Source organism: Chanodichthys erythropterus, chromosome 12, assembly GCF_024489055.1.
Source record: "Chanodichthys erythropterus isolate Z2021 chromosome 12, ASM2448905v1, whole genome shotgun sequence".
NCBI lineage: Eukaryota > Metazoa > Chordata > Actinopteri > Cypriniformes > Xenocyprididae > Chanodichthys > Chanodichthys erythropterus.
This window is the reverse complement of record NC_090232.1, coordinates 18,244,289-18,270,384: the sequence shown is the minus strand read 5'-3', so window position 1 is coordinate 18,270,384 and position 26,096 is coordinate 18,244,289. Positions and strand designations below refer to the sequence as shown.

General features: G+C 35.9%; 1 protein-coding gene across 1 annotated transcript; it reads left to right on the top strand.

The window, feature by feature from the left end:
* The first annotated feature begins 1,344 nt into the window (after positions 1-1,344).
* On the top strand, positions 1,345-25,742 carry cpe (carboxypeptidase E). The gene is made up of 9 exons (XM_067403394.1): positions 1,345-1,817; positions 16,306-16,502; positions 17,972-18,139; positions 18,260-18,377; positions 19,761-19,943; positions 21,731-21,870; positions 22,011-22,110; positions 23,983-24,101; positions 24,185-25,742. The coding sequence occupies exons 1-9, from the start codon at positions 1,577-1,579 to the stop codon at positions 24,281-24,283; spliced, it is 1,365 nt and encodes a 454-aa protein (XP_067259495.1). The 5' UTR covers positions 1,345-1,576; the 3' UTR covers positions 24,284-25,742.
* The last annotated feature ends 354 nt before the right edge of the window (positions 25,743-26,096 follow it).

Here is a 26,096-nt window from a genome sequence, read left to right as displayed (position 1 = left end):
TGTCATATATTAATTAATATATTGTTATGGTAAGTTCATTTTTATAAAATGAGTTTGTATTTAAATTATTTCCTAGATTAAAGCCAGGACTAATTTATGTTCTGAAGAAGAAGAAATTACAGGGTTAGTTCACCCAAAAATTAAAATTATGTCATTTATTATTCACCCTCATACCGTTCCACACCAGTAAGACCTTCGTTATTCTTTGGAACACAAATTAAGATATTTTAGTTGAAATCCGATGGCTCCGTGAGGCCTCCATAGGGAGCAATGACACTTCCTCTCTCAAGATCCATAAAGGTACTAAAAACATATTTAAATCAGTTCATGTGAGTACAGTGGTTCAATATTAGGCCTAATATTATAAAGCGACAAGAATATTTTTGGTGCGCCAAAAAAACCCCAAAATAATGATTTATTTTAGTGATGGCCGATTTCAAAACACTGCTTCATGAAGCATCGGAGCATAAATGAATCAGTGTATCGAATCATGATTCAGATCGCGTGTCAAACTGCCAACGGCTGAAATCACATGACTTTGGCGCTCCGAACAGCAGTTTCGATACACTGATTCATTTATGCTCCGGTGCTTCATGAAGCAGTGTTTTGAAATCGACCATCACTATATAAGTCGTTATTTTTATTTTTTTTTATTTTTTTGGCGCACCAAAAATATTCTCGTCACTTTATAATATTATTATTGAACCACTGTACTCACATGAACCGATTTAAACATGTTTTTAGTACATTAATGGATCTTAAGAGAGGAAAGGTCATTGCTCCCTATGCAGGCCTCACGGAGCCATCCGATTTCAACTAAAATATCTTAATTTGTGTTCCGAAGAAGGTCTTACGGGTGTGGAACGGCATGAGGGTGAGTAATAGGCTACATGACAGAATTTTCATTTTTGAGTGAACTAACCCTTTAATACAGATTCGTTACAACATGAAAATGAGTGAATGACAGTTTTGTTGTTGTTGTTGTTTGTTTTTTTTTTTGTTTTTTTTTTTGCTAACATCAATCCTTTTAACGTTTGTAAATGTTAATATTAAATGTATTAACAAAGACTCCATCAACTCTACTCAACTACAATCAGCTGTGCCATTATTTATAAAATTCACCTGCACTTGTTTTGATATATCAGTTACTTTAATGCGTATATTGTAGTTATTCTAATACTAATATTGAGTCAATATCCATAAAAGTATCTACTTTTACTTAAATATGACGATTGGATAGCTACTTTATAGAATACAGTAAGATCATTCGTCATTATATAAGCCACGCCCCTGCAGGGGTAGCACCGTGCGCGTTCACCCATTTCTCGTGTGTAATCTTGAGCTTTCAGCAGCTTCACACTGCACGTCCTATCTCACGCGCGCCCCCGCGGCTAAACAGGTAGTCAGGACTCGCGCTCACGCATCAGTTCTGCAGTTCCATACGGGGCACGACACAGAAAAACAGAAAGAAAGAAACAGACAGGGAAGAAAAGAAAGACGGACAGCAGTGCTAAGAAAGACAGAATAAAAATACGTGAAGAGAGAGAAGTGTCGAGTGTTTCGAGAGACCGGAGTGATGACGGCGGCGGTGTTTTGCGGGGCTTTGCTGATGCTGGCCCTGGCCTCGGGCGGGGATGCTGCGGGAGACGGAGGTATCTCGTTTGAGTACCACCGATATGAGGAGATGCGGAAAGCGCTGGTGTCCGTGTGGCTGCAGTGCCCCTCCATTACCCGCATCTACACGGTGGGGGAGAGTTACGAGGGCCGAGAGCTGCTCGTGCTGGAGATGAGCGACAACCCTGGCATCCATGAGCCTGGTGAGAGATGATCATTAATTATGCCAGATTATAATAAAGGAAGAGCATTAACTAATGAAGCTCTATAGAGCAGCATAAGCAAGCATTTCCCTTTGTGTGCCATGTTTATCCATTCTACATGAAATTAGACCAGGCCATGGATCAATAACAAATCAATAAAGGGGATTCTCAGATGACAGTCACCCTCACCTTTCCAATTAAATCCCCCATTGCTTTAAAAGTACGTTTTAACCTCTTGCAGACGACAAATTATATTCTTAAAATGAGCACATCTCAGTGTAAGTGTATGAAAGGTTCATAAATGAGGCGAAAACAACCTCTGAGTGGCCATTGAAATTTATGATTTTAAATTTAAAAAGCTAAAATGTCTTTAATATTGAAATTTAACAGGGACTGCATTAGAGACTATTTTGCATTTTCGCACTGTCTCATTCAATAATTTTGCAGGGTTTCATAAATCATCGCATGAATGTCTATCTCTGCTCGCTGTGACGCGCAGGTGCGCTTTGGTGTGTCTGCGCGCTCACAGAGATGTGATGACAGCAGCTCACTGTGCGCGTGGACGCCATTTTGCGAAGGTTGTTGAATGAATCTGTAATTGCAGATCAATTATAGACTCAGTTACAAAGCTTATTGCATGGCTTCTACCAAATAAATAAACAAATACACATATTGATGATTATATATCGTTTATATTGTTTATTGTTTTCAACAATGAAGGGGGTTGTCCAGAGGAGGGGAACACAGTGCCTTGGACAACAGTCATTATTAAGAAATGTCTAATTGCTGAATGTAGCTATTGACCAAACAGATTCTAGAGAGTCTTGGATTAAAATCAGTATTTTTTGCTGTGCACATGCAGAACTTTATTGTAGGCTTACACTGTCATTTTCTTAATTATTGCACAGGTAATTAAGGTTTGAGCAATACAGGCTTAAACATTAAAGTAATATTCTTATTTTCTTTTAGTTTGTGTTGTGTAGGCCTGTGTAGGCTAATATGGTTTTAAATCCTTGATCCGAAGTTGTGTATACTAATTAGTTCATTTAGTGTGCTCTATTTGGGTTTTGGATCTTTTCCATTTACAGTCCGGAATTAGGCTGATGGATTAAACTAATTACTGAACACCTCATATTGAGGAGTTTAGGAGTGTTAATTTTATGATAATTTCTGGTTCCAGTACTTGTTTACCAAGACTCAGACTAAAGTGTTATTACAGTGTTATTAAAGTGTTATTATCTCTTTATCAGCAATTTCCTCAGAGATCTTCTAACTTAAATAGCTAAAACAAGCACCCACCTTTACCCTATATTTTACTTTATTCTGGTTAAAGTTGTTTATTAACATTAGTTAGGCCTAATGAGTTGGATAGCTAACAATGAACAATACTGTTAAAGCAGTTTAATGTTAATTTCTACATTATAGCCTACTAATATATTATTAACATTTCAAGTTGAATGAATTAATGAAAAAATCATAAATATTATCATAAATAAATATAAATCTCTTTAATAAATAAAAATATTATACAATTAGAAACACATAATAATAATAAAATTGTAATAATAGTCTATTATAATTAATTGTCAATTAATAATAATAGATTAATAAATGCTGGAAAATTGTTCATTGTTTTGATACTGAAAGTATTAACTAATTTAACCTTATTGTAAAGTAACCAGCATTTCTGTATATGCCAGTTTAGCTATTACAGCTCATTTTCAGCTGTGGTCTCTGGACATGTATTTATTTATATATGTATTTTGAATAAGCCGTGGATTTGATTTCTATTACTGACACATTAAAGGGTTAGTTCACCTAAAAATGATTTTTCTGTCATTATTTTCTCACCCTCATGTTGTTCCAAACCTGTAAGACCTTCGTTCATCTTCGGAACACAAATTAAGATATTTTTGATGAAATCTGTGAGCTTTCTGACCTCCCAATACACAGCAATGTCATAACAAATTTCAAGGCCCAGAAAGGTTGTAAAGACCTCATTAAAATAGTCCATGTGGCTACAGTGGTTCAACCTTAATGTTATGAAGTGACCAGATTATTTTTTGTGCGCAAAAAAACAAAAACAATGACTTTATTCAACAATTTATTTGTCTTCCCTTTTAGTCTCCTAAGCTGTTGGTGTAGTAAACACAGTGCAGTGCTTCCGGGTTCTACGTCAGAACGCTGGCTCATTATTGGCTGGCTCCTGCATCAGAATCACACGCATGCGTCATGGTGCACACGTGAGCAGGGTCGGCCGATAATGAGTCGGCGTTAATTTTAAGGTTGAACCGCTATAGTCACGTTGACTATTTTAACAATGTTTTTACTACCTTTCTGGGCCTTGAAAGTGGTGGTGAAATTGCTGTCTATGGTGGAGTCAGGGAGCTCTCATATTCTTAATTTGTATTCCAAAGATAAACAAAGGTCTTACGGGTGTGAAATGACATGAGGGTGAGTAATTACTGACAGAAATTTCATTTTTGATTGAACTTATCGTTTATCTGTTGACTAAGCATAGCGGATTCACAGTCTTGTGCAAATTGGTGCTGATGTGGAGTTCTGTGTGTGTGTGTGTGTATATTTGTGTGTGAGAGAGAGTAAAGGAACACATGTTCATTTGTGTTTTTGTGTGTATGAGTGTGAGCAGTAGGAGGAAGAGCCTTTATCCTAATGGTAGGGCCCCTTTTCCTTAAATAGTATGGTTGGCTCTCTGTATGTGTGTTTGCGTAGATATGACTCATTGCATTAAGTCTTTTATTGCTACCAGATGAGTTTCCAGCACCACCCACACCCTGTAGCTATGGGCAACCAGCTGCACCTCAGCAGCAGCGTACAGATGCGAGAGAATGGGATATCAAAGAGAGGCCCCATCGTCAGGCAGCGCTGCATCGGGTGCTGTTAGTTTTGAGTGTTACGGCTGGGCAGAAATAGCTGTTGCCCTGGAGACAGATCAGCTTAGCACCATGAGCCATGCGCTTCCCTGTGCTCAGTCAGATGAGGAAGAGGATGAGTAGAAGAATTAGCGTGCAATGCCGTCTGCCACGGGGGCTGGGACTCTCTGAGAAACAGGCCATCTGGTGCTCTGCTGAGTGAGCATGTGACAACACCTATATCAGATACACACATTCATCCATTAGCTTGCCGAATATCTTTGATAAGATCTGGCCTCACTGTCTTCTTTCAAGCCTTTCAAACAGATCATGTGTATTGTTTAGTTCCATTATGCACTTTCCACAATGGTATTCCATTACATTTTAAAGCATTAGAGAGACACATCCCGTGGTTTTTGTTGTGATAAAGCATAATATCATACAAAAAAGCCATAGTTTTACATCCGTTGAATTGCATTCATTGTAGTAAAAATAATATAATCATTTATAATTATTAATTGCATGACCCACCCCCATATATACAGTGGGTACGGAAAGTATTCAGACCCCCTTAAATTGTTCACTCTTTGTTATATTGCAGCCATTGGCTAAAATCATTTAAGTTAATTTTTTTTTTCCTCGTTAATGTAGACACAGCACCCCATATTGACAGAAAAACACAGAATTGTTGACGTTTTTGCAGATTTATTAAAAAAGAAAAACTGAAATATCACATGGTCCTAAGTATTCAGACCCTTTGATCAGTATTTAGTCGAAGCACCCTTTTGATCTAATACAGCCATGAGTCTTCTTGGGAAAGATGCAACAAGTTTTTAACACCTGGATTTGGGGATCCTCTGCCATTCCTCCTTGCAGATCTTCTCCAGTTCTGTCAGGTTGGATGGTAAATGTTGGTGTACAGCCATTTTTAGGTCTCTCCAGAGATGCTCAATTGGGTTTAAGTCAGGGCTCTGGCTGGGCCATTCAAGAACAGTCATGGAGTTGTTGTGAAGCCACTCCTTCGTTATTTTAGCTGTGTGCTTAGGGTCATTGTCTTGTTGGAAGGTAAACTTTCAACCCAGTCTAAGGTCCTGAGCACTCTTCTCCCCCGATAGTTCAGTTTGGCCGGATGGCCAGCTCTAGGAAGGGTTCTGGTCATCCCAAATGTCTTCCATTTAAGGATTATGGAGGCCACTGTGCTCTTAGGAACCTTAAGTGCAGCAGAATTTTTTTGTAACCTTGGCCAGATCTGTGCCTTGCCACAATTCCGTCTCTGAGCTCTTCAGGCAGTCCCTTTGACCTCATGATTCTCATTTGCTCTGACATGCACTGTGAGCTGTAAGGTCTTATATAGACAGGTGTGTGGCTTTCCTAATCAAGTCCAATCAATATAATCAAACACAGCTGGACTCAAATGAAGGTGTAGAACCATCTCAAGGATGATCAGAAGAAATGGACAGCACCTGAGTTAAATAAATGAGTGTCACAGCAAAGGGTCTGAATACTTAGGACCATGTGATTTTTCAGTTTTTCTTTTTTAATAAATTTGCAAAAATGTCAACAATTCTGTGTTTTTCTGTCAATATGGGGTGCTGTGTGTACATTAATGAGGAAAAAACATGAACTTAAATGATTTTAGCAAATGGCTGCAATATAACAAAGAGTGAAAAATTTAAGGGGGTCTGAATACTTTCCATACCCACTGTATATATAAATTTGTGAAACGCAAGATGTAACGGTATCTTCACACAGGATGACAAATAATTATCATTCCATTCTCTAAATTTTTACATCTATTGTAGTGTTAAGTGCATTCTTCAAACTCAAACCCATTCATCCTGTTGCACAAGGTACTGTAAGGAAAAAAATACATACGCAGATACGCTGCTGCGAGTAAGACATAGTTTTGCTGCACAAATAGCATATATCAGTAACCCATAGCAGATCTATACAGGTGGAGCTGGGGAAGGTGGAGGGTTTTAGAGGAACTCTGAAGCGCACTGCAAACTGCTATAGTAAATGTAACCAGCCATTTAAATGTGTGAGCAACAAGCTCATTGGCTGCAGAAGTGACATGGACCAATCAGCTTGTACAAAGTAGTTAATGCTGTAATTATAATCATCTTGCGTTAAGGACCCATCAGCCTGCGCCATCTAGAGTTTCATGACTGAAATATGTATATAAATATACTGGGGCTTGGACAATACATAGAATCTCGATTCGTGATGCGAAGAATATGGAGCGATTCTGATATTTTCTGATGTATCGTGATTCTCTCGAATCAAATCTGAGCTTAGTTTTTTACAGCAGATGGCACTACTATATAAGTGCTTTCGAAACACCTGTACTCTGCCTGCTTCCAGTTCCTTTACACACACCACTTAAACCTAAAATAATCATTCATAAAGTTTGAAAAGTTTGAAGTCTCACATCATAAGAGCATTATAAGCCGAGCTGCAGAGCGGAGTGATACAAACGATAAAACAGTACCAGTGCTGATACTGGGAGAATATTGCACGGCTCTCAGCCAATCAGATTCAAGAACCAGACAGAACTGTTGTATAAATATATACAATTTATAAGTTCATCAATAACTACAAATCTACATTTGTACTAAACTCGTTAGTCCCTACTAAGCGGTAGTTAAATTTGCAACTGTACCCATTCTGGCATAGTTTAAATATAATTTAATACATCTAATTTGCTATAAATGTATTTAAATACTTAAATGCATAGTTCACCCTAGGTTTTGTCATAATTTACTCACCCTCATGTATGAATATAATTTTTTTGTGTGAACTATTCCCTGAATTTTGAAAATATGAATAGAATATAAAGCAGCTAATTTAGTTTGCAAAAGATATTCATTGAAAGTGTCATATATTAATTCTATCTACACCTTTTTCCCACAGTATTGTACATATTTATTGTCCAGAAAAATAAGAACCTAACTAAAGCAAGCAAAGCTCTCTTTCTTTGTGTAAGTTCATGATGAAAGTGGTATCTTCCAGTGAGCGAAAGTTCATTAATTATACATCCTAGAGGGATTCCACATCTGTTCTCTCTCCTTCTCTATTTATGGTTCACATAATCAGTTTTAGGAGATCATTAGTTAAATTAGACAGAACTAGTTTAGTCTTTGAACAATGTACAACATTCTATTTGCAAATCAAACCTTTTTTAAAAAATATTTTAATCTCCCTCTGTCCCCATACAACCATCTTTTTTTGCAGCGGTATTGTTGTTATGTCATACATGGCCTGAGCATTTGTGAAATATGTGTGTTTTTCCACTGCAGAAGTGTGCTGAATCAATTATCTTGCATTAATAGTCTCCTTTGGTCAACATAGCCATGGAAACTAGCATGTCTCTGACGTTTCTGGTACTGTTTGTCTACGTCTTTAAGAGGTAATAGACTTGCGTCAAGAGCACACATTTCCTGACTGAATTGAATTGATGGATTCACGGATGGATGGGTTTAGTCGAATGGACATAATATAAGAGAGGATGGAATCAAAACTAAATGTACACAATTTTTATATCTGAGGTTTCAGTTGTGATGTTTGAGGTTATAGAGAGGAAGAGAGTCTTTCATGTTATGTAAAGTGATAATGTGAGTTTTTGTTGTCGTGTGGTCAGATGAGGATCAGAAAGATTAGAATAAAATCCTTCTTCTTTCTTTTCCTCTCATGAAGATGAGACAGCAGTTTCTGCTCACTCACTGCATTTCTCATCTTTGGTTGCTCTGTTCTCTCAATGTGTGTCTCTCAGGCCAAAACACAGCAAGGGAGAGAGATCGTGAAAGGGCAGGAGGAGGAGTTCGAGTAAACATAAAACTGTGCTAGAGTGAAATAAAATTCAAATCAAAATTTCATTCTGAGGAAGAAAAAAATACACATTAAGCTCTTGATCATTTTGATACTGCAGCAATAATTAATAAAAACAAACTTGCTGTTAAACATATCTTTATTGAATTTTTTGATCACATATATATGCACTTGGTCAGTACAATTAGAAGACTGAACTACCTTTTAACTGTATATTAAATATTACTTGAGCGAAACACATGCTTATCTATTCATATTAAAAAGAAGACCAGATCACTGCTGTGACATAAAACATCTTTAGTGCATAATATTATTAAATCTAAATGCATTTAATGCAAATTCAGCAAGGATGCATTCAGTTGGGCAATATGGGCAAAAAAGACATTTATAATGTTATAAAGATTTATCTGTTTCAGATTCTGTTATTATAAACTTTCTATTTATCAAAGTACCCTGAAAGAAATATCACAAATTGCACAATATTAAGCAGCACAACAGTTTTCAACATTAATAAGAAATAATAATAAGAAATGTTTCTTGATCACAAATCAGAATATTTGAATGATTTATGAAGGAATCTCTGAAGGAATTCAGCTTTGCCATCAAATGAATAAATTACATTTTAAAATATATTAAAATAAGAAAAAAGTTATTTTAAATTGTAATATTATTTCACAGTATTACTGTTTTTATTGTATTTTTGATATGATAAATGGAGCCTGAAGGGTAGTGTGTATATATATATATATATATATATATATATATATATATATATATATATATATATATATATATATATATAGATTGTGTTAAAATTAATTTAAAGGGTTAGTTCACCCAAAAATTTAATTTCTGTCATCATTACTCACCCTCATATATTTATATTTATTTCACTATAAGACCCAATTTACATCTTACATTTTTTACTGAAAGAATTATGATCTGTTTTATAAGTTTGTAAGTTTGAATATTTATGCAAGAAGTTTATTTGAGGCAGATAGTGGCAAATAAGTATGATATGCATGTTTACCAAACCTTTGATGATAAATGATTTCTTACCCATGTCACTTAAATTACATTTAGATACTCTTAGACTGTTATAGATTTGTGATGTAAGCATACACAAATCACAAAGCTATGTCCAAGAAACAGAATCCAGTGTTTTCAATTGTTTGTGTTCTTGAGGAATTGTCCTAAAGGAGGTTACAGTTCTTCTCTTTCTATTGACATATATTTTCTTTGTAGCAAGAGAAGAAGGAGAAAGAGTAATAAAAGGAGGTAAGAGACCGATACAAAGAGTGGAAAGATGAGATGGGTATGGTTGTGATGTTACAGAATATGTTTAGAGGGAGAGGTGATGTAGGCTGTAGGCTTTGAAATGTGTTATTTTACCCTTTTTGTTTGGCTGTTTCGCTGATATATTAGCAGTTTTCCGTCCCCTCCTGCCCGCACCTCACCTCATCTGTACAGCAGATGATTTCTTCATCACTGCTATCAAGACACAAATATGTAACTGTGTTTCATAAGAAAGGGAAGGGAAGTTTGTTCTTCACAATCTTGTGGAGGATTTCACACCTTTTGTGTTTATCTTTGATTAGGAGTAGGGGTAGTGTAGAGGGATAGAATATACAGTTTGTACTGTATAAAAACCATTATGTCCATGGAGTCCCCATAAACCACATATACAAGTGTGTGTGTTTGTGTGTTTAAACATATATAAATAAATATATATATATATACACACACACACACATATTAGCAGATGCTCATCCAGAGGGTTGAAGTGAAATTTCAGTAATATAACAATAACAATAGTAATATAACAATAATTAAAATTCTTCTCTATATCAGATTTTTTAGTAATGTTTGTTATGTCTGTTACTTCAGCATATTTTTGAAAATAGTTATAACTCATACCAAAACAACCTTTGTTCAAAATGTTGATGCCTTTGAATTTAATTTACATATATTTTAGCTCTAGGTTGTTAATTAAAAGTTAAAATTGAATGACAAATGGCAAGTAGTAGCTCACTGATTTAGTCTTAATAGTAGATTTTATCTTAGATGCGAGGTCAAGGGCAATTGAATTTGGAACACCATTTATTGCATTATTATATTCCTTATGCTTTCTTAGCTGATATAAAAAATATATATATATATATATAAAAAAACACTCAGTGAAAGTTACACAGCACATCCTGTCATATATGTTAAAAAACGTTCTGTCTCTCAATCACTCTCACTCACTTTTTCTCACCCACTCACACATATACACACTTGCGCACACACACACACACACACACACACACACACACACACACAGCACATTCAGACGCATATTTCCTGTGGACAGGCCTGGGAATACTTTGCTTTGACTTTAACATCTGTGAAAGAGTTTGGCAGTAATTTCATTTTGAAGTAGCTGGAGCTTCAAAGGCTGGTTGTAAATGTGACAGGGACATACATCCTTATTTAGAAGCCTGAACACACACACACTGTGGATATTCCACACATGCTTCTCTTTAATTGCGATGTAGAATATTTAGATGTTCAGGGGAGGCAATGAAATAGATGGCTATAAAAAGGCCAGAGCCTGCAAGGACCCCTGCTGATTGAAACAGCGCTTCCATCTGCTTCCAATCTGTGTGCATTGCAAACAAATGTGCATTCAATACCGTATGCCTTTGTTTTCTCACTTGGCTTTTCTAAACAGGTCTGTCCAATGTAAACATCTATTTCAGAGCCCATGGCCTGTATAAGGTGCTTATATTATGTTTACCACGCAATGGCAGGTAAAAAATGTTTACATGTTGTGTATTTGTAAGCTCTTTATCACAACAGTCAGTATCGTGTGCTTATCTAGCAGAATAGTTCTCAAAAACTATTGAAAAAATGTTGTGTCCTTTCCTGGCCTCTGATTATTTGTGCTTTTGTTACCTGAGGGATGAAATGTGTTTGCCTATGTTCAATTCTTAGGGAGGGTTTAAATGGGTCAGGGCATTGTGTAAAAGTAGAGAGGATTCTGGAAAGCTCCAAGGATATTACCTGAGCCCATGTTTGCACTGGGTTTAGACAGGTATACTGAATAGACCTGTTGGTTTAATCTACCTCTATCCAGTGTCTTTATACACATATATTTGACCATACACTACTGTTCAAAAGTGTGAGGTTCTTGCTGAATAAATTAATTTCTCTTACGGACTGAACTTTTGAAAGGTAGTGTACGTGCAGTCTAAACTAATTCCTAGTTTTTTAAATGTCTAGACAGTATTATACAAGGCACTGTGACATAAATATACATTTATATTGAAGTACTCAGAGAGTTATGTTTTATGCTATTCTTCTGATAGAGGGAAACATGATACGTTATTATTTATTCTTCAGACATTCCTCTTCAAATAAGTATCAGCTGTGTGCAAAGTGAACCACATTTGGTTTTCGATCACTGAAAACGGGTCAAATTCAACCATTTGAACATGGAGCTACTTTGAGATCCCCATATCTATGGGACTGAATTATATAGGGCTTTGAAAATTAAGATATCAAAACTAAAGTTTCTAGATCTAGGATATTAAGATATCTTGAATACTTTTAGAGTTACAGGCATGCAAACTTTGGAAAAGGAATATTTATGGCACTCAGACAGGTATGTTCTATGCATTTGTGTTGATAAAAAAACACGAGATACATTTCTAGTTTCAACATTATTTGTTCTTCACATATTCCTCTTTAAAGAAAAAACTCTCAGCTGTATGCACATTTGGTTTTTGACCACTGAAAATGTGTACAATTTACCAATTACTCATGGAGCCGCATTAAGACCTCCCTATTTCTGGGATTGAACCATTGAGGGCCTTTAAAATGAAGATTTGGTTCTTTGTTAAGAACCAGAATCTAAAATGATATTAAGATATCTTTGATACTTCTTGAGTTAAAGGCATGCAAACACAAGAAGTGCTTTTTGCCATTTTTGAACTGTCATCATTGGCATATAATGAAACAAAAATGGCTAAAGTCAACCGATTTTACTAACAGACCTACCAATTTCTGTGTAAAAATAAAATAATGATGCTGCCATCTTTCTGAAGTCATTTTTACTCCCCTGTAAATTGGCTCCAAATCTCAGGTGAAAATTGTCATTATGACCCCCCTCTACAAAGTAGTGGATTACAGTAAATATACATCTGTGACATTTAATATTTTGGCTTTTATCAGTATTTATGTTTGTCTTTGTACAGAACAAAATATTAACAAAATAAAAAATTTGAGCTGGGACCTCTGATTGAGTTGAAGCGGAATGACCCAGTATTAATCACAGCTTTGGAATTTAAGGTTAAATCACAGACTGTAAAAAAAATATGGATGATGCACCTCCACTCTCTTCCATTGTACGAAGTGAAGCCGCCAATGTCCAATATGGTGCTGACATCTTGTGTGGAGCCGTGCGCTATCAAGGCCCCGCCCACACTCCCGCAGCATTGTTAAATACAGTTTACTGCAAAACAACTCATTATGTTGGTGTGAAATAAACAGTTCTTGAAATGTAGAAATTAAAGTTAAAGCTCCAATCTCCTCCCGAAAAAACTGAAAAAAGTCTGTTTGTGCCTTAGTGACTACTTGTGTCTAATTTTGTGTTATTTATCATGACAACATGATGTAATATTGATGTATGCATATGCAGTAAGTCCAGGTAGGTTAGCTAGCTAGCTAACTCAGCACATCATTGCTTGGAAATAATGACGGTTCTTTGTTCATAATACATATATTTGAACGTGAAATAATGATTAAAGGCAAGACGGAGTAACGTTAGCCTGGTGTGCTAAAATTATAAGCGGGAGAATGTTATCATTGCAAAGTGGTCAGGCTAACGTCTTGTGTTTATTCCACAAGACTTATGGATAAGCTGTTTGATTTATAATTATTAGGTTATTTTCACAAATTTCACTTAACCTGCTGTGGATGAACAAAGCTTTTCCTCAATAAATTGTGTGTTTCCCATTTGAATGGTCAGCGTATAAAGGGCTCGTATTGAAGGCGGCTGCTGCTCGCGCTCGGAGCTTTAGCTTCAATTTTGATCAAATTATTTTCTAATCGGTTGCATATTATGTCGTGGATATATCCCTCGAATGCATACTGCAGTCCCTTTTGTCTTGCTCTCTCAGACATTTCACCTGTTCACCAAAAATGACTAATTAGCTCCTTGAAAAAGTCTGACACCGGTGCATACACACTGTAAATGACTTGCCAGGCTCGAAAGCTTGACAGGCGTAGCAACAGAAACTAAGGAGGGCGGGGCTTAGCGAAGGGTCCATTTAGTTTGTCTCACATTCCATTAAATTACATGGAGAGGGTGGGGTTTATGACCTATACTGGGACCAACCACCTGGGGGCAATCAAGATGCTTTGGCTTCAGTTTTCAGGACTTGTGCGTCACACTTGTGTTAAATCCATAAAGTATGGGGGAAGTTGTTGTTTTATTACTGCATATTTGCATTGAGTTCAGTATTTGCAAATAAAACTGTTGCAGGAATACACCTCTGCCCTTTATCTTTATATACTATATGCACATTATATTATATGAATAAAACCAACAGACTGCTCTCTGCCAAAAAAGGATGATTGAATGTTTGTGAACATAGATCCATAGATTTGAAATGAATATTTGTGCTTGGTGTGAATATACCTTTATGCATATATATTTTTCAGCTGCACTTGTCTTCACAAATATTTACAGACATCTGAAAACATTTGAAAAGTCATGTATGGTTTCTCTATTTACTCCATCTGTTCAGTCACTCCAGCATTATGGATGTTATGCAGATTATTGTTCTCTCTTTCTCTCTGTCTGACTTTGTGTGTGTGTGTGTGTGTGTGTGTGTGTGTGTGTGTGTGTGTGTGTGTGTGTGTGTGTGTGTGTGTGTGTGTGTGTGTGTGTGTGTGTGTGTGTGTGTGTGTGTGTGTTGATCTTGACATCTGGCTAGGTGTACCTGGAGGAATAATTCTCCGTAAATCCACAACCTAGACAAGAATCACTCTATAAACAAGGGGAGACATAAAGGTCATAAAGTAAACAAATAAGACCATGTCTTGAGTATGGACTAATTAAATGGACTGCTTTTGAAGGGGTAGAGAAGACAACATTAAATAACCAAGAGGAAGTCCAACATCTCATGTAAAATGAATAGAAAATAAAATAGCTCATAAAATATTTAGTTTGACCTCCTGGGGTAGAAATGAATTTTTCAGGCCCTATTTTTGGAAATAGACAAGTATATTAAAATGTTCTTTAATTACGTAGATATTTTAAATATGTGTCCTTGTTGCATTGATTTGCAGTGTTGTTGTTTTTTTCTTCTAATATTTTCTGATCATTTGAATCCTTGTATTAACCATGCTAACAGGGATCATTCTCAGAACTTTGGCTAATGTTCTGGCAAGGTTCTCTCATAGTTATAAACAAACAGTCTTCCAGTAACATTAATAGAACATTTGTTCAAAGTTATCTGGTCTTTAAGAAAGATCTCAAAATGTTAGCACAAAGACGTTATTTATACATTGTTCATGGAACTTTTTTTTTCTTTTTGTTGGGTGGTTTAATGTTTTTAAATGTTACTTCTTGTTTCAGAATGTTTAGAGAGCATTCAAAAATAACGTTCCCAAAATTTTCTAAGGATTGAATGTTCCCTTAATGTTCACATATGCAGGATAAACATTAAAAAAAGGACATTTCGAACATTCAGAGAACATTAAGAAATAAAGATTTACTTAATGGGAACATTAGCAAAACATTCTTAGAACATATTTTTGTTAGCTGGGAAGCAGGAAAAAGCTTTAGTTTCAGTTTTTGAAATCAACAGTGTAATGTGATAATTTATATTATAATTTAAAAGCTTAAAATATAAGTTGAACTCATTTTTTTTTCTTTTTACATTTTTCTTAAATACAATATGTTATTATTTATTGAATGTAATGCAGTTGAACTTAGGTTAAAGTTTAAGGTCAGTGTTTATGTTTCTCTCTAAAGGCCTGAGTATACTTTATATATATTTTATATGTTTTTTACGCTAGTGTACGCGCACAGTTGAATGCATAGCCTTAAAAAAAAGTATACTTCATTTGACTCATACGCATACACAGGCATTTGACGCATGCGCAGTTTTGCGCAGTCTCTCGCCATGAGTTACAACCCATGTAAACATCTTTGTATTCTTTCATGCTAGAGTTGTACAAATTAGGGTACTTTCTAAACTCTTCACACAATCTCTCGTATATGTAGGCCTCCATCATCGCTGTAGCTTGCATGCGTTCCGGTCTGTTCTGTTAAGTTTTTCTTTGACTACCTGAATTGACGCACCCAGGGCAAGGTTGCCACCATGTGGAAAGCGATCTGCGCATACCAGTATGCGTGGTTACAAAAATCCGGCGGTGCGCGTACAGTACGCGCATACTCTACTGATAACAAAATTTGTGTCACAAACACTGTACGCTGTACGCTGACCCTCGTGTACACATAAAACTATACAGAACTATACTTTGTTTGACTCTCTCTACTCGTTCTAACCCAGTACCAGGATAATAAAATGTATGTAAAAACAGCTAAATATGATCTGTTGCTAAGATAGTATTGGTGTACTAGTAACTTTTTGAGCATGCAACTCAAATAGTACAGTTCACTTATTTAAGATAAAGCTTAAAATAACTGGCAAAGTATCATTTAGTTGTTATTTGTGTGAGTTAATTTGTATACGGTGTTATGTCATTAACTGTGTCTGTTTTTTGTGTGACAGGTGAGCCGGAGTTTAAGTACATTGGCAACATGCACGGTAATGAGGCCGTGGGCAGAGAGCTGCTCATCTATTTGGCTCAGTATCTCTGTAATGAGTACCAAGAGGGCAACGACACCATTATCGACCTGATCCACTCCACACGCATTCACATCATGCCCTCCATGAATCCTGATGGCTTTGAGAAAGCAGCCTCACAGGTAAACACACACACATCTTACACAATAAAAGAGAAGAATGCAGAATGCAGTTGTATCTCTTTATAAACGGTATTTGATGGACACAATCATATTTAGAACTATAAAACAAAGAAAGATGACAATATTCTGCTGCTAATATATATGTATTGTCCTGCGACTTTTACAGTAAGCCCTGGTTGTACAGTATTTTGAGTTTTCAGGTATCACCAAGCGGTTGACTAGTCTGATCTTCAACATCTTTTAGCAGATAGTTGTTTTGGCAGATTGCAGCGGTGCTGATTTCATAACACTTTACTGTGGTTTACCACATCCTTCTGCAGCCTGTACTCAAACAAGTGTGGGCTTTGACATTTCAAGACACATTTGACATATTTTATAAATGAGGGCTCTGTACTTTTGTTAAGGGGAAACCAAGAGATTATTAAACACCTCACTGGGATGTGATTTACCACACTGCTTTACTGCTTCAGCTGTAATAAATCTCTATGCTGACCACACAGCAAACGTGTCGTCTCTGGGCTTTTGTGATCATTTCAGAGGTGGATGGAAAGTCTTGTCCTGGCAACTATGAGCATAAACGATGCATATTTTTTAGGAATTGTACATTGAAAAAAAAACAAAAAAAAACATTTTACTAGAAAATGATTTGACTAGGACGGAGGGGATGACAGAGGTCACAGATAGGGTAAAGGCTTGTGTCAGTGATACAGGGTTTTTATTTACATTAAAACAGTTGTAATGGTTGTATTGTATTCAGACTTCCTCTTTCAGCCAAACTCACTTTAGAAGACTCTGGCATTTCCTGTAGTGTCTGCAAAATGACAAGCAACCTAAGTGATTTCCTCCACACCACAGTCTGAAACTTAGTCTCCGTATCTCAGTCTGTTTCACCAGTGTGTTATGTCAGATCTTCAAAAAAAACAAAAAAACACTTAAATCCACATGTTTTGATGTTTTGATGGTCTCCCAAACTGGCCAGGCTGGTCTGTTGGCTGGTTTTAGATGGGTTGTGAGCACATTTTTGCTTGTCGGCTGGAAGACCGGCTGGTCATCTATCTAAACCAGCTGAATACTATCTTGACCAGGTTGGGAGATGTGCTAAACAATATATATATATATATATATATATATATATATATATATATATATATATATATATATATATATATATATATATATATATATATATATATATATATATATATATATGTGTGTGTGTGTGTGTGTGTGTGTGTGTATGTGTTCTGAAGGATAATGTATGACACTGAAGGCTGGAGTAATGATGCTGAATATTATTATTATTATATAAGTATTATTATTTATTTATTTATTTTTAAAGTGTGAGAATAACATACACGTTTGGGGAATGTTTTTTTTTTTTATAGAGAACTTGTTTTTTTTAAGTCATGTTTTTAATGATTGTGATAATTCTGCTAATGGTATCATTATTATAATATATATTTGTGCAGCCTGGTGAGATGAAGGACTGGTTTGTGGGCCGCAGCAATGCTCAGGGGATTGATCTGAACCGCAACTTTCCAGATCTTGATCGCATCGTCTACATGAACGAAAGAGAGGGAGGAGCCAACAACCATCTCCTGAAAAACATGAAGAAAGCTGTGGATGAAAACACCAAGGTTTGAAAGGGTTTATTCAACTATTTGTCAGAAATTGCAGCATGATATTAGTAGTGTTACACATCTAGGAACAGAATCAGTGGTTTTTGGACTGGTAAAATGAACCTGTGTATGTTACAGCTCGCACCAGAAACTAAGGCTGTCGTTCACTGGATTATGGACATTCCATTTGTCCTGTCAGCCAATCTGCATGGAGGAGACGTGGTGGCCAACTACCCATATGATGAGACACGCAGCGGTGAGAAACCACACAAAACAACAATCACATACAAACTTAAACAGAATATACAGTATATACTATTATTCTTAAATTGAGCTCATAATATAATATATAATTCAAAAGTTTGTGGTAAGATTTTTTTTTAAAGAAATTAATACTTTTATTCAGCAAGGATGCAATAAATTGATCAAAAGATTCAATAAAGACTTTTACATTGTTACATTGATTCTATTTCAAATAAATGCTGTTCTTTTGAACTTTCTATTCACCAAAGAATCCTGAAAATACTGTAATCATGGTTTACACAAAAATATTAAGCAGCACAACTCTTTTCAACATTAATAATAAAAGTAATGTTTCTTGAGCAGCAAATCAGCATATTAGAATGATTTCTGAAGGATCATGTGACACTGAAGACTGAAGTAATGATGCTGAGAATTCAGCTTTGCCATCACAGGAATAAATTACATTTTAAAATATATTAAAAACAGTCATTATTAATAACAAATATTGTAATATTTGACTATATTACTCTATTTTTGATCAAATAAATAACATTTGAAAATCTTTGTAATATAATCGCTACAATAATATTAACAATCATTTGACACATTAAAGGATTAGTTCACTTTCAAAATGAAAATTACCCCAAGCTTTACTCACCCTCAAGTCATCCTAGGTGTTTATGACTTTCTTCTTTCTGATGAACACAATCTGAGATATATTAATAAATATCCTGAAGCATTCAAGCTTTATAATGGTAGTGAACAGGGGTCACGAGTATGAAGCTCAAGAAAGTGCCTCCATCCACATCCACTGACGCAATGCAATGTCAGTTACGTTTTTTTTCGTAAGTGGAATACAGAAGGTGGTCTGGTGAAAGCTAGATATTTTACTTTATAACTTGTTAAATATGGATATTTTTCTTACACAAACACATTGCTTCGCTTCAGAAGGACTTCATTAACCCCCCGGAGCTGTGTGGAGTACGTTTATAATGGATGGATGCACTTTCTCGAGCTTCAAACTCGTTGGTCCCATTCACTGCCATTATAAACCTTGGATGCTTCAGAATATTTATAAATATAACTCTGATTGTGTTCATCAGAAAGAAGAAAGTCATAAACGCCTAGGATGGCTTGAGGGTGAGTAAAGCTTGGGGTAATTTTCATATGAAAGTGAACTAATCCTTTAAATTGCGTTTTTGTTTGTGGATTATTCGCTTTTGCTTATTGTAAATAAAGTTAGCTGCTATTAGAACTGCTTCGCCTCACCTCATGTTCTTCCTCTGACCTGTAGACATATAGACATATAGAATTAAACCAGTAACTTTTATCATGAAATTTGATTGGGTAATGAAGTGTTAATAATAGAACTGTCTCCTTTCTGTTTGTCCATCAGGTTCTACTCATGAATACAGTGCTAGTCCAGACGATCTGGTGTTTAAGACTTTGGCTAAGGCCTACTCCAGCTATAACCCAGTGATGTCTGACCCAAACCGGCCGCCATGCCGCAAGAATGATGATGACTCCAGCTTCAAAGAGGGCATCACTAATGGAGGAGCCTGGTACAGTGTGCCTGGAGGTACAATGCACAGCTTATGAAAATCACTCATCTGGTGTCTGTACTACTTTTGCTGTATATCTGAACATCTGTAGAGGAGTTCATATTGTTAATGCCATTTATTTTACATCTACATCTCTTATTCAGTGACCTAGAAATAGGCCAGAATCTTAAATCAGAGTTCCATTTCAACTTTTCAAAATCGTAAACCTTTAACAATTTCCAGGTTAAAATGATTAATTATTATATAATTGTATACAATACAAATGATTTGTCATTAAATTTTTTTTAAATCCCAGATTTTGATCCCACTGTATATACGGCAGATATGGCAGAATCTGATTTCACCAAGTGCAACATGTTCCTATATCAACATCTTTGTTGATCCTGTAACAACATTCGAATTAACCAATCAGATTTGAGGCACAACTTTAAAATGTATTATGTCAATTTGAGGCTTGCAACCAGGTTATGTGCTACTACATCAGTGTTATTCACCTGTCATTTCCCTCTGATTTTAAGGATAACTTATGGGTAGGGTTAGGTTTACGTTTAGGGATATGGTTAGCATTACAATTTCAGGCAGGAATGTTGTTCCAGGTTCAACAAGATATGTTGACCCATGAACACATCTAACTAGGCAAAATCAGTGCGTGCGTATATATGATGCAATGGGTTAATGTGCATCCTCAGGACATTGCCTAATGTATGTCTTCTGTGTGTCTTTTTTTCCAAAAAGGCTAAAAGCAGAAGGTTTAAAGGTGCAAAAGAGGATGTTTTGTTTTATACTTTTTTGCAATATTACTTGAAACTGTCTTTACTAACTGATAAAAGACTATTTATTAGGTGCACTGAACTTAATTAATATACATCATCTGTGCATGAGGTAGGGCCTTAAAAAAATCAGCCAACGATTGGCCCTCTGGCTTTTCAATCACTGCCGTGACATTCCTTGTGAGAGACGTGCGCGGCGCGCTCCAGTAACTTTCCACACTCCACAGGCGCCGCATGCAGTGTTTTTGTCAGGAGACAGGAGTAACAACTGCAGATTATGAGTTACCTGCGGTGAGTCCGACATAATGAATCCAAAAAACATGACACAGCGAATGCCTGTGGTAAACACTCGTGCACGAGTTTTGGGAGGCGTTCCTTTGAAATGAGCTGTGAAGGAGGGGGGTTGTTCTTACGCATGCGCTCATTTCAAAAACTCAGTCTGGTTTCTCAGTCGACGAAAAAATCCTCTCTATCACCTTTAATACCAGATTTGCAAAGGAAACTAACAAATGTTTTTAAATGGCTAAACATTTCAAGATGGAGGTATATTATACGTTTACAGCTTTATTTAGTTGGAAGGAAACTTGGAAATTCATAGTAATGCCATGAAAATAGCATGTCGAAAGCTGGCAATCAAATTTTAGAGATTTGTGGGCTTTCAAATATGTGGCAGCAGTTTGGGGAAGGCCTGATAGCATGACCTGAACATCTTTGGGATAAATTGGAACACCAACTGCAAGCATCACACAACACCAGTTTCTGACCATGTTGATGTTCTTTCAAATCCCCACAGCCATGTATCAGATTGTAGTGGAACAAATTCCTGGAAGAGTGGAAGCTTTTATAGCAGCAAAGGGGATTAATGCAGATAGTTTTGAAATTAAATGTGCAACAAGCACATATGAATGTGTCTTTGGGTTTTTTGTGCATATTTTTTTATTTTTTTTTAAATAAAAATAACAAATACCAAGAAAAATGGCACTCACAGTTAGCTTTCAACCCTTGATCTTTCTTTTTTTTTTTTTCTTTGTCAGGCATGCAGGACTTCAACTATCTGAGCAGTAATTGCTTTGAGATCACTCTGGAGTTGAGCTGTGATAAGTTTCCTCCTGAGGACACACTCAAGCAGTACTGGGACCAGAACCGCAACTCACTCGTCAACTACATAGAGCAGGTACAACCGAATCCTTTGCTTTCACATGCCTAGTGCTGACAGGAAGAGAGACTTGTTTTGTTTTCTGTAAAGCTCAGACTCAAGATTCAAGATTAAAAGGGGGTACTTTCATCCCTTTTGATCCCTCATGTCCTTCACAGGTTCACAGAGGAGTAGCAGGATTTGTCCGTGATCTCCAAGGGAACCCCATCTCAAACGCTTCTATTTCTGTTGAAGGAATCGACCACGATATCACCACAGGTACACACACACACACACACACACACACACACACACACACACACACACACACACACACACACACACACACACACACACACACACACACACACACACACACACACACACACACACACACACACACACACACACACACACACACACACACACACACACACACATGTTTGTTTTTGTGAATTGTGGGGACTTTCCATAGACTTCAATGCATTTTACACTGAACAAACTGTACATTCTATCCCCCTACCCTGCCCCTACCCCTAAACCTAACCCTCACAGGAAACTGTGCAAACTTTTACTTTTTCACAAAAACTCATTCTATATGATTTATAAACCCATTTACATTGTGGGGACCGCTGGCTGGTCCCCACGATGTAGGTGAACTCAGGTTTATATTACATCATGGGGACATTTGGTCCCCACAATGTAATATAAACAAAAGCACACACACACACACACACACAGCAATTTAATATTAATTTAAAGGCTAGGCACCACTAGCATCATTAAACAGAATTTATAACTATATACACTATATATTTCATTACATCTTTTTTTTATGTATGTGTGTATACATATATAAATGTTTTATAATTGATGAATTTTGCAACATTGAACTGACTTGAGCTGAACTGAATAATGACACTATTAGATTTGCTTTACTGCTGATATTGATGTTGTTTCATAATTGATTAATTCTGCAACATTAACACTTATTTTCTTGGTTATACTGTAAAGCTACTTTAAAACATTTACCCCTGGTTTTACAAACAAGGCTTAAGCTAGTCCTAGACTAAAATGCATGTTTGAGCTGTTGTAACTGAAAGCGACTTGCACTGAAATATCTAAAAATATATCAGTGCTATTGTCCTAACTGAACTAAGGCCTTATCCTGGCTTAATTTAATTCCTGTCTGAAACCAGGCCATTATTATTATTATTATTATTATATACTGTAACTTAAAGGGTTAGTTCACCCAAAAATGAAAATTATGTAATTTATTACTCAACCTCATGTCGTTCTACAACCGTAAGACCTTCGTTCATCTTCGGAACACAAATTAAGATATTTTTAATAAAATCCGATGGCTTAGTGAGGCCTCTATTGCCAGCAAGATAATTAAAACTTTCAGATGCCCGGAAGGTACTAAAAACAAATTATTTAGTACAGTTCATGTGAGTACAGTGGTTCAACCTTAATATTATAAAGCGACAAAAAAAAATTTTGTGTGCCAAAAAAGTAACATAACTTTTCAACAATATCTACTGATAGGCGATTTCAAAACACCATTTCATGAAGCTTCGAAGCTTTACAAATCTTTTTTTTCTAGTCAGTGGTTCGGAGCGCCAAAGTCACGTGATTTCAGTAAATGAGGCGTCAGAAGTTTTTCGAAATTCCAATAGTTAACTTTGGCAGTTTGATATGCCATCCGGACCGAACCACTGATTCGAAACAAAAGATTCCTAAAGCTTCGAAGCACTGTTTTGAAATCAGCCATCACTAGATATTGTTGAAAAGTCGTTATTTTGGGGTTTTTTTTGGCGCACAAAAAGTATTTTCATCACTTCATAACATTAAGATTTAACCACTGTAGTCACATGGACTGTTTTAAATGTCTTTAGTAGCTTTCTGGGCATTAAAAGTGTTAATTGTCTTGCTAGCAATAGAGGCAGAAAAAATCAAGATCACAAAAAAAAAAATAATAATAATCAAAGATCACAAAAAATACACTTTTTGCGTTTATGACATGAACTCTACAACCTAGTTAGGTTTCTATTTAAAATGTGTGTGTAGGTCTGCCCTCTTGTGGCCATTTTTTGCCACTTTTGGAAGTAAAATTTCAAATGTAAATCGCTCTTATTTGTTTTTCTTCAGCTAAGGATGGCGATTACTGGCGCTTGTTGGCTCCTGGTAACTACAAAGTATCAGCATCTGCTCCTGGGTACCTCACTGTGGTCAAGAAAGTTGCTGTTCCCCACAGCCCTGCTACACGGGTAAACACAGACCCCCTTTTCTCTTCCTCTTCCCATAAAATATCATGTCTTTTTCTCATGTCTCCAATTGTTCTCAATCTCAGCTGGATTTTGAGCTGGAGTCGCTGGAAGAGAGGAAGGAGGAAGAGAAGGAGGAACTCATGGATTGGTGGAAGATGATGTCAGAGACACTCAACTTCTAACTGACCTGAAGCAGAGGCCATCATAAGCATTATTGGTGTAAAATATTTATTGTTGTCATATGTGTGTGCTCATAAACTTTTCAGTTCAAGTACATAATTCAGTTTTTTTGCTTTGTTTTGATGTTTTATGTTAGTGGCACTACATCTGAACATATTTACACTACAACAGCCATATGCACATTATTCAGTTCATACAAAGACAACCTGTAGTAGAGCTGGGCTAGGTATCTGCATATATGGTTGTCCTTGTAAATATGGATGAATACATATATTTCCACTAGATGAAATGCTGTGTGAAGTGCCCCTAAAGTACAGCTGATCCTATTGCAGGGTTTTTGCAATTTTGATCAACCTGGTTATTGTTATTTTAGAGCATTGTGTATCATCTGCCTGTGTTTCCTGCAGGCATGCAAAGGTAATTGCATGTACACACATAAAAGAAACATGCATAACGCAGACGGTCGATATTGTGGAGGCGTCGGACCGATCTGTTTCTCTTTTGTAATGTTGTGTTTTACATTGATATTGTGAGATTCTTTTGTAGCTATGGTCACCATTTACACCAACCAATCAGAGAGCACTGTGTTGTGATGAATGTACGTGTCAGCAATGAATATTACTATTTATTCTGATTATGACTGAAGCCAATGTAGACAGCACTCATTTACACCTGGTCTGTTTCTGTTCAAACACTGTCCTGTTTGTTTAAATAATATTATGCTTGATGTTTTGAATGGGAGTGCTTTTGATAAACCTTTTTCATTTACTAATGCTTTAATAATAATAACTTTGAATATCATATCCAGACATTTGTGTAGATGAAAAGAAAATGGAAGAGGTTATCAACTGAACTCCTATCTTATATTATAAGAACTATATGGGAAATTAAAAAATTATGAACATATGATAGATAATAGCTATAAATCTGTATTATCTATGTTTGTAAAGCAGAGAGTTTCATTTCAGATCATATAACAGCAGATTTTAATGGCACAAGCTAAACAAACAGAAGTTTATTTAGATCTGATGGTTTTATAATCTATACCAAAATGCACAATTGTGCCCAATGAAGTACTATCTGCAGTCTTTACTGAACGTTCTGTAATATATTGTCTTTTTTTTTTCTTCTTGTCTGTTTCAGTATCTTTATAATTAGTGTTTTTCTGTAATATGAAATGGCACATGTTAATGCTAAATCAATCACCATTATGATCAAGTCTATAATCCTGCATTCAGAATTTCTCATTGGTCCAGCTGATTTGGGAAATTTCATGCACATTCAAATTAAACAAATTAAAACTTTCGATATTTATGTCATAAAATGGCATTTCAAGCCAGCTTATATATATATATATATATATATATATATATATATAATTTCTCTTTTGAGACTTCAGTGGTATGTCTTGTATATGAATATAATGATGGTTTAATTGAATGACGCAATTTGCAACCAAAATAAACTTCCCTTTCTGTTGTCAGTCCTCTTCCTGTTTTTCTTGTCTTTCTAAACCAATTTGTCTGTTTTGTCTGAATAGCTGCAAATACTAACATTTGTGGTATTAAAATGAATGTAAGTGTGACAACACTGCAGTAGGAAGTCTAGAAACAAAACAAAAACATAATGGAAATATTTAACTGTATACAGTATCCAATAATTAAAATCATTCAAAATCATATTTAAGCCTATATACACACCTACCAGAATTAGTAACTTTAACATGTTAAACAAGTTTGTGAACAAAGTTCTTTAGTTTACATCTCTTTAGTAAAAGTGAAGTTTTAAAACTTCATTTTGCCACTCTTTCACTGC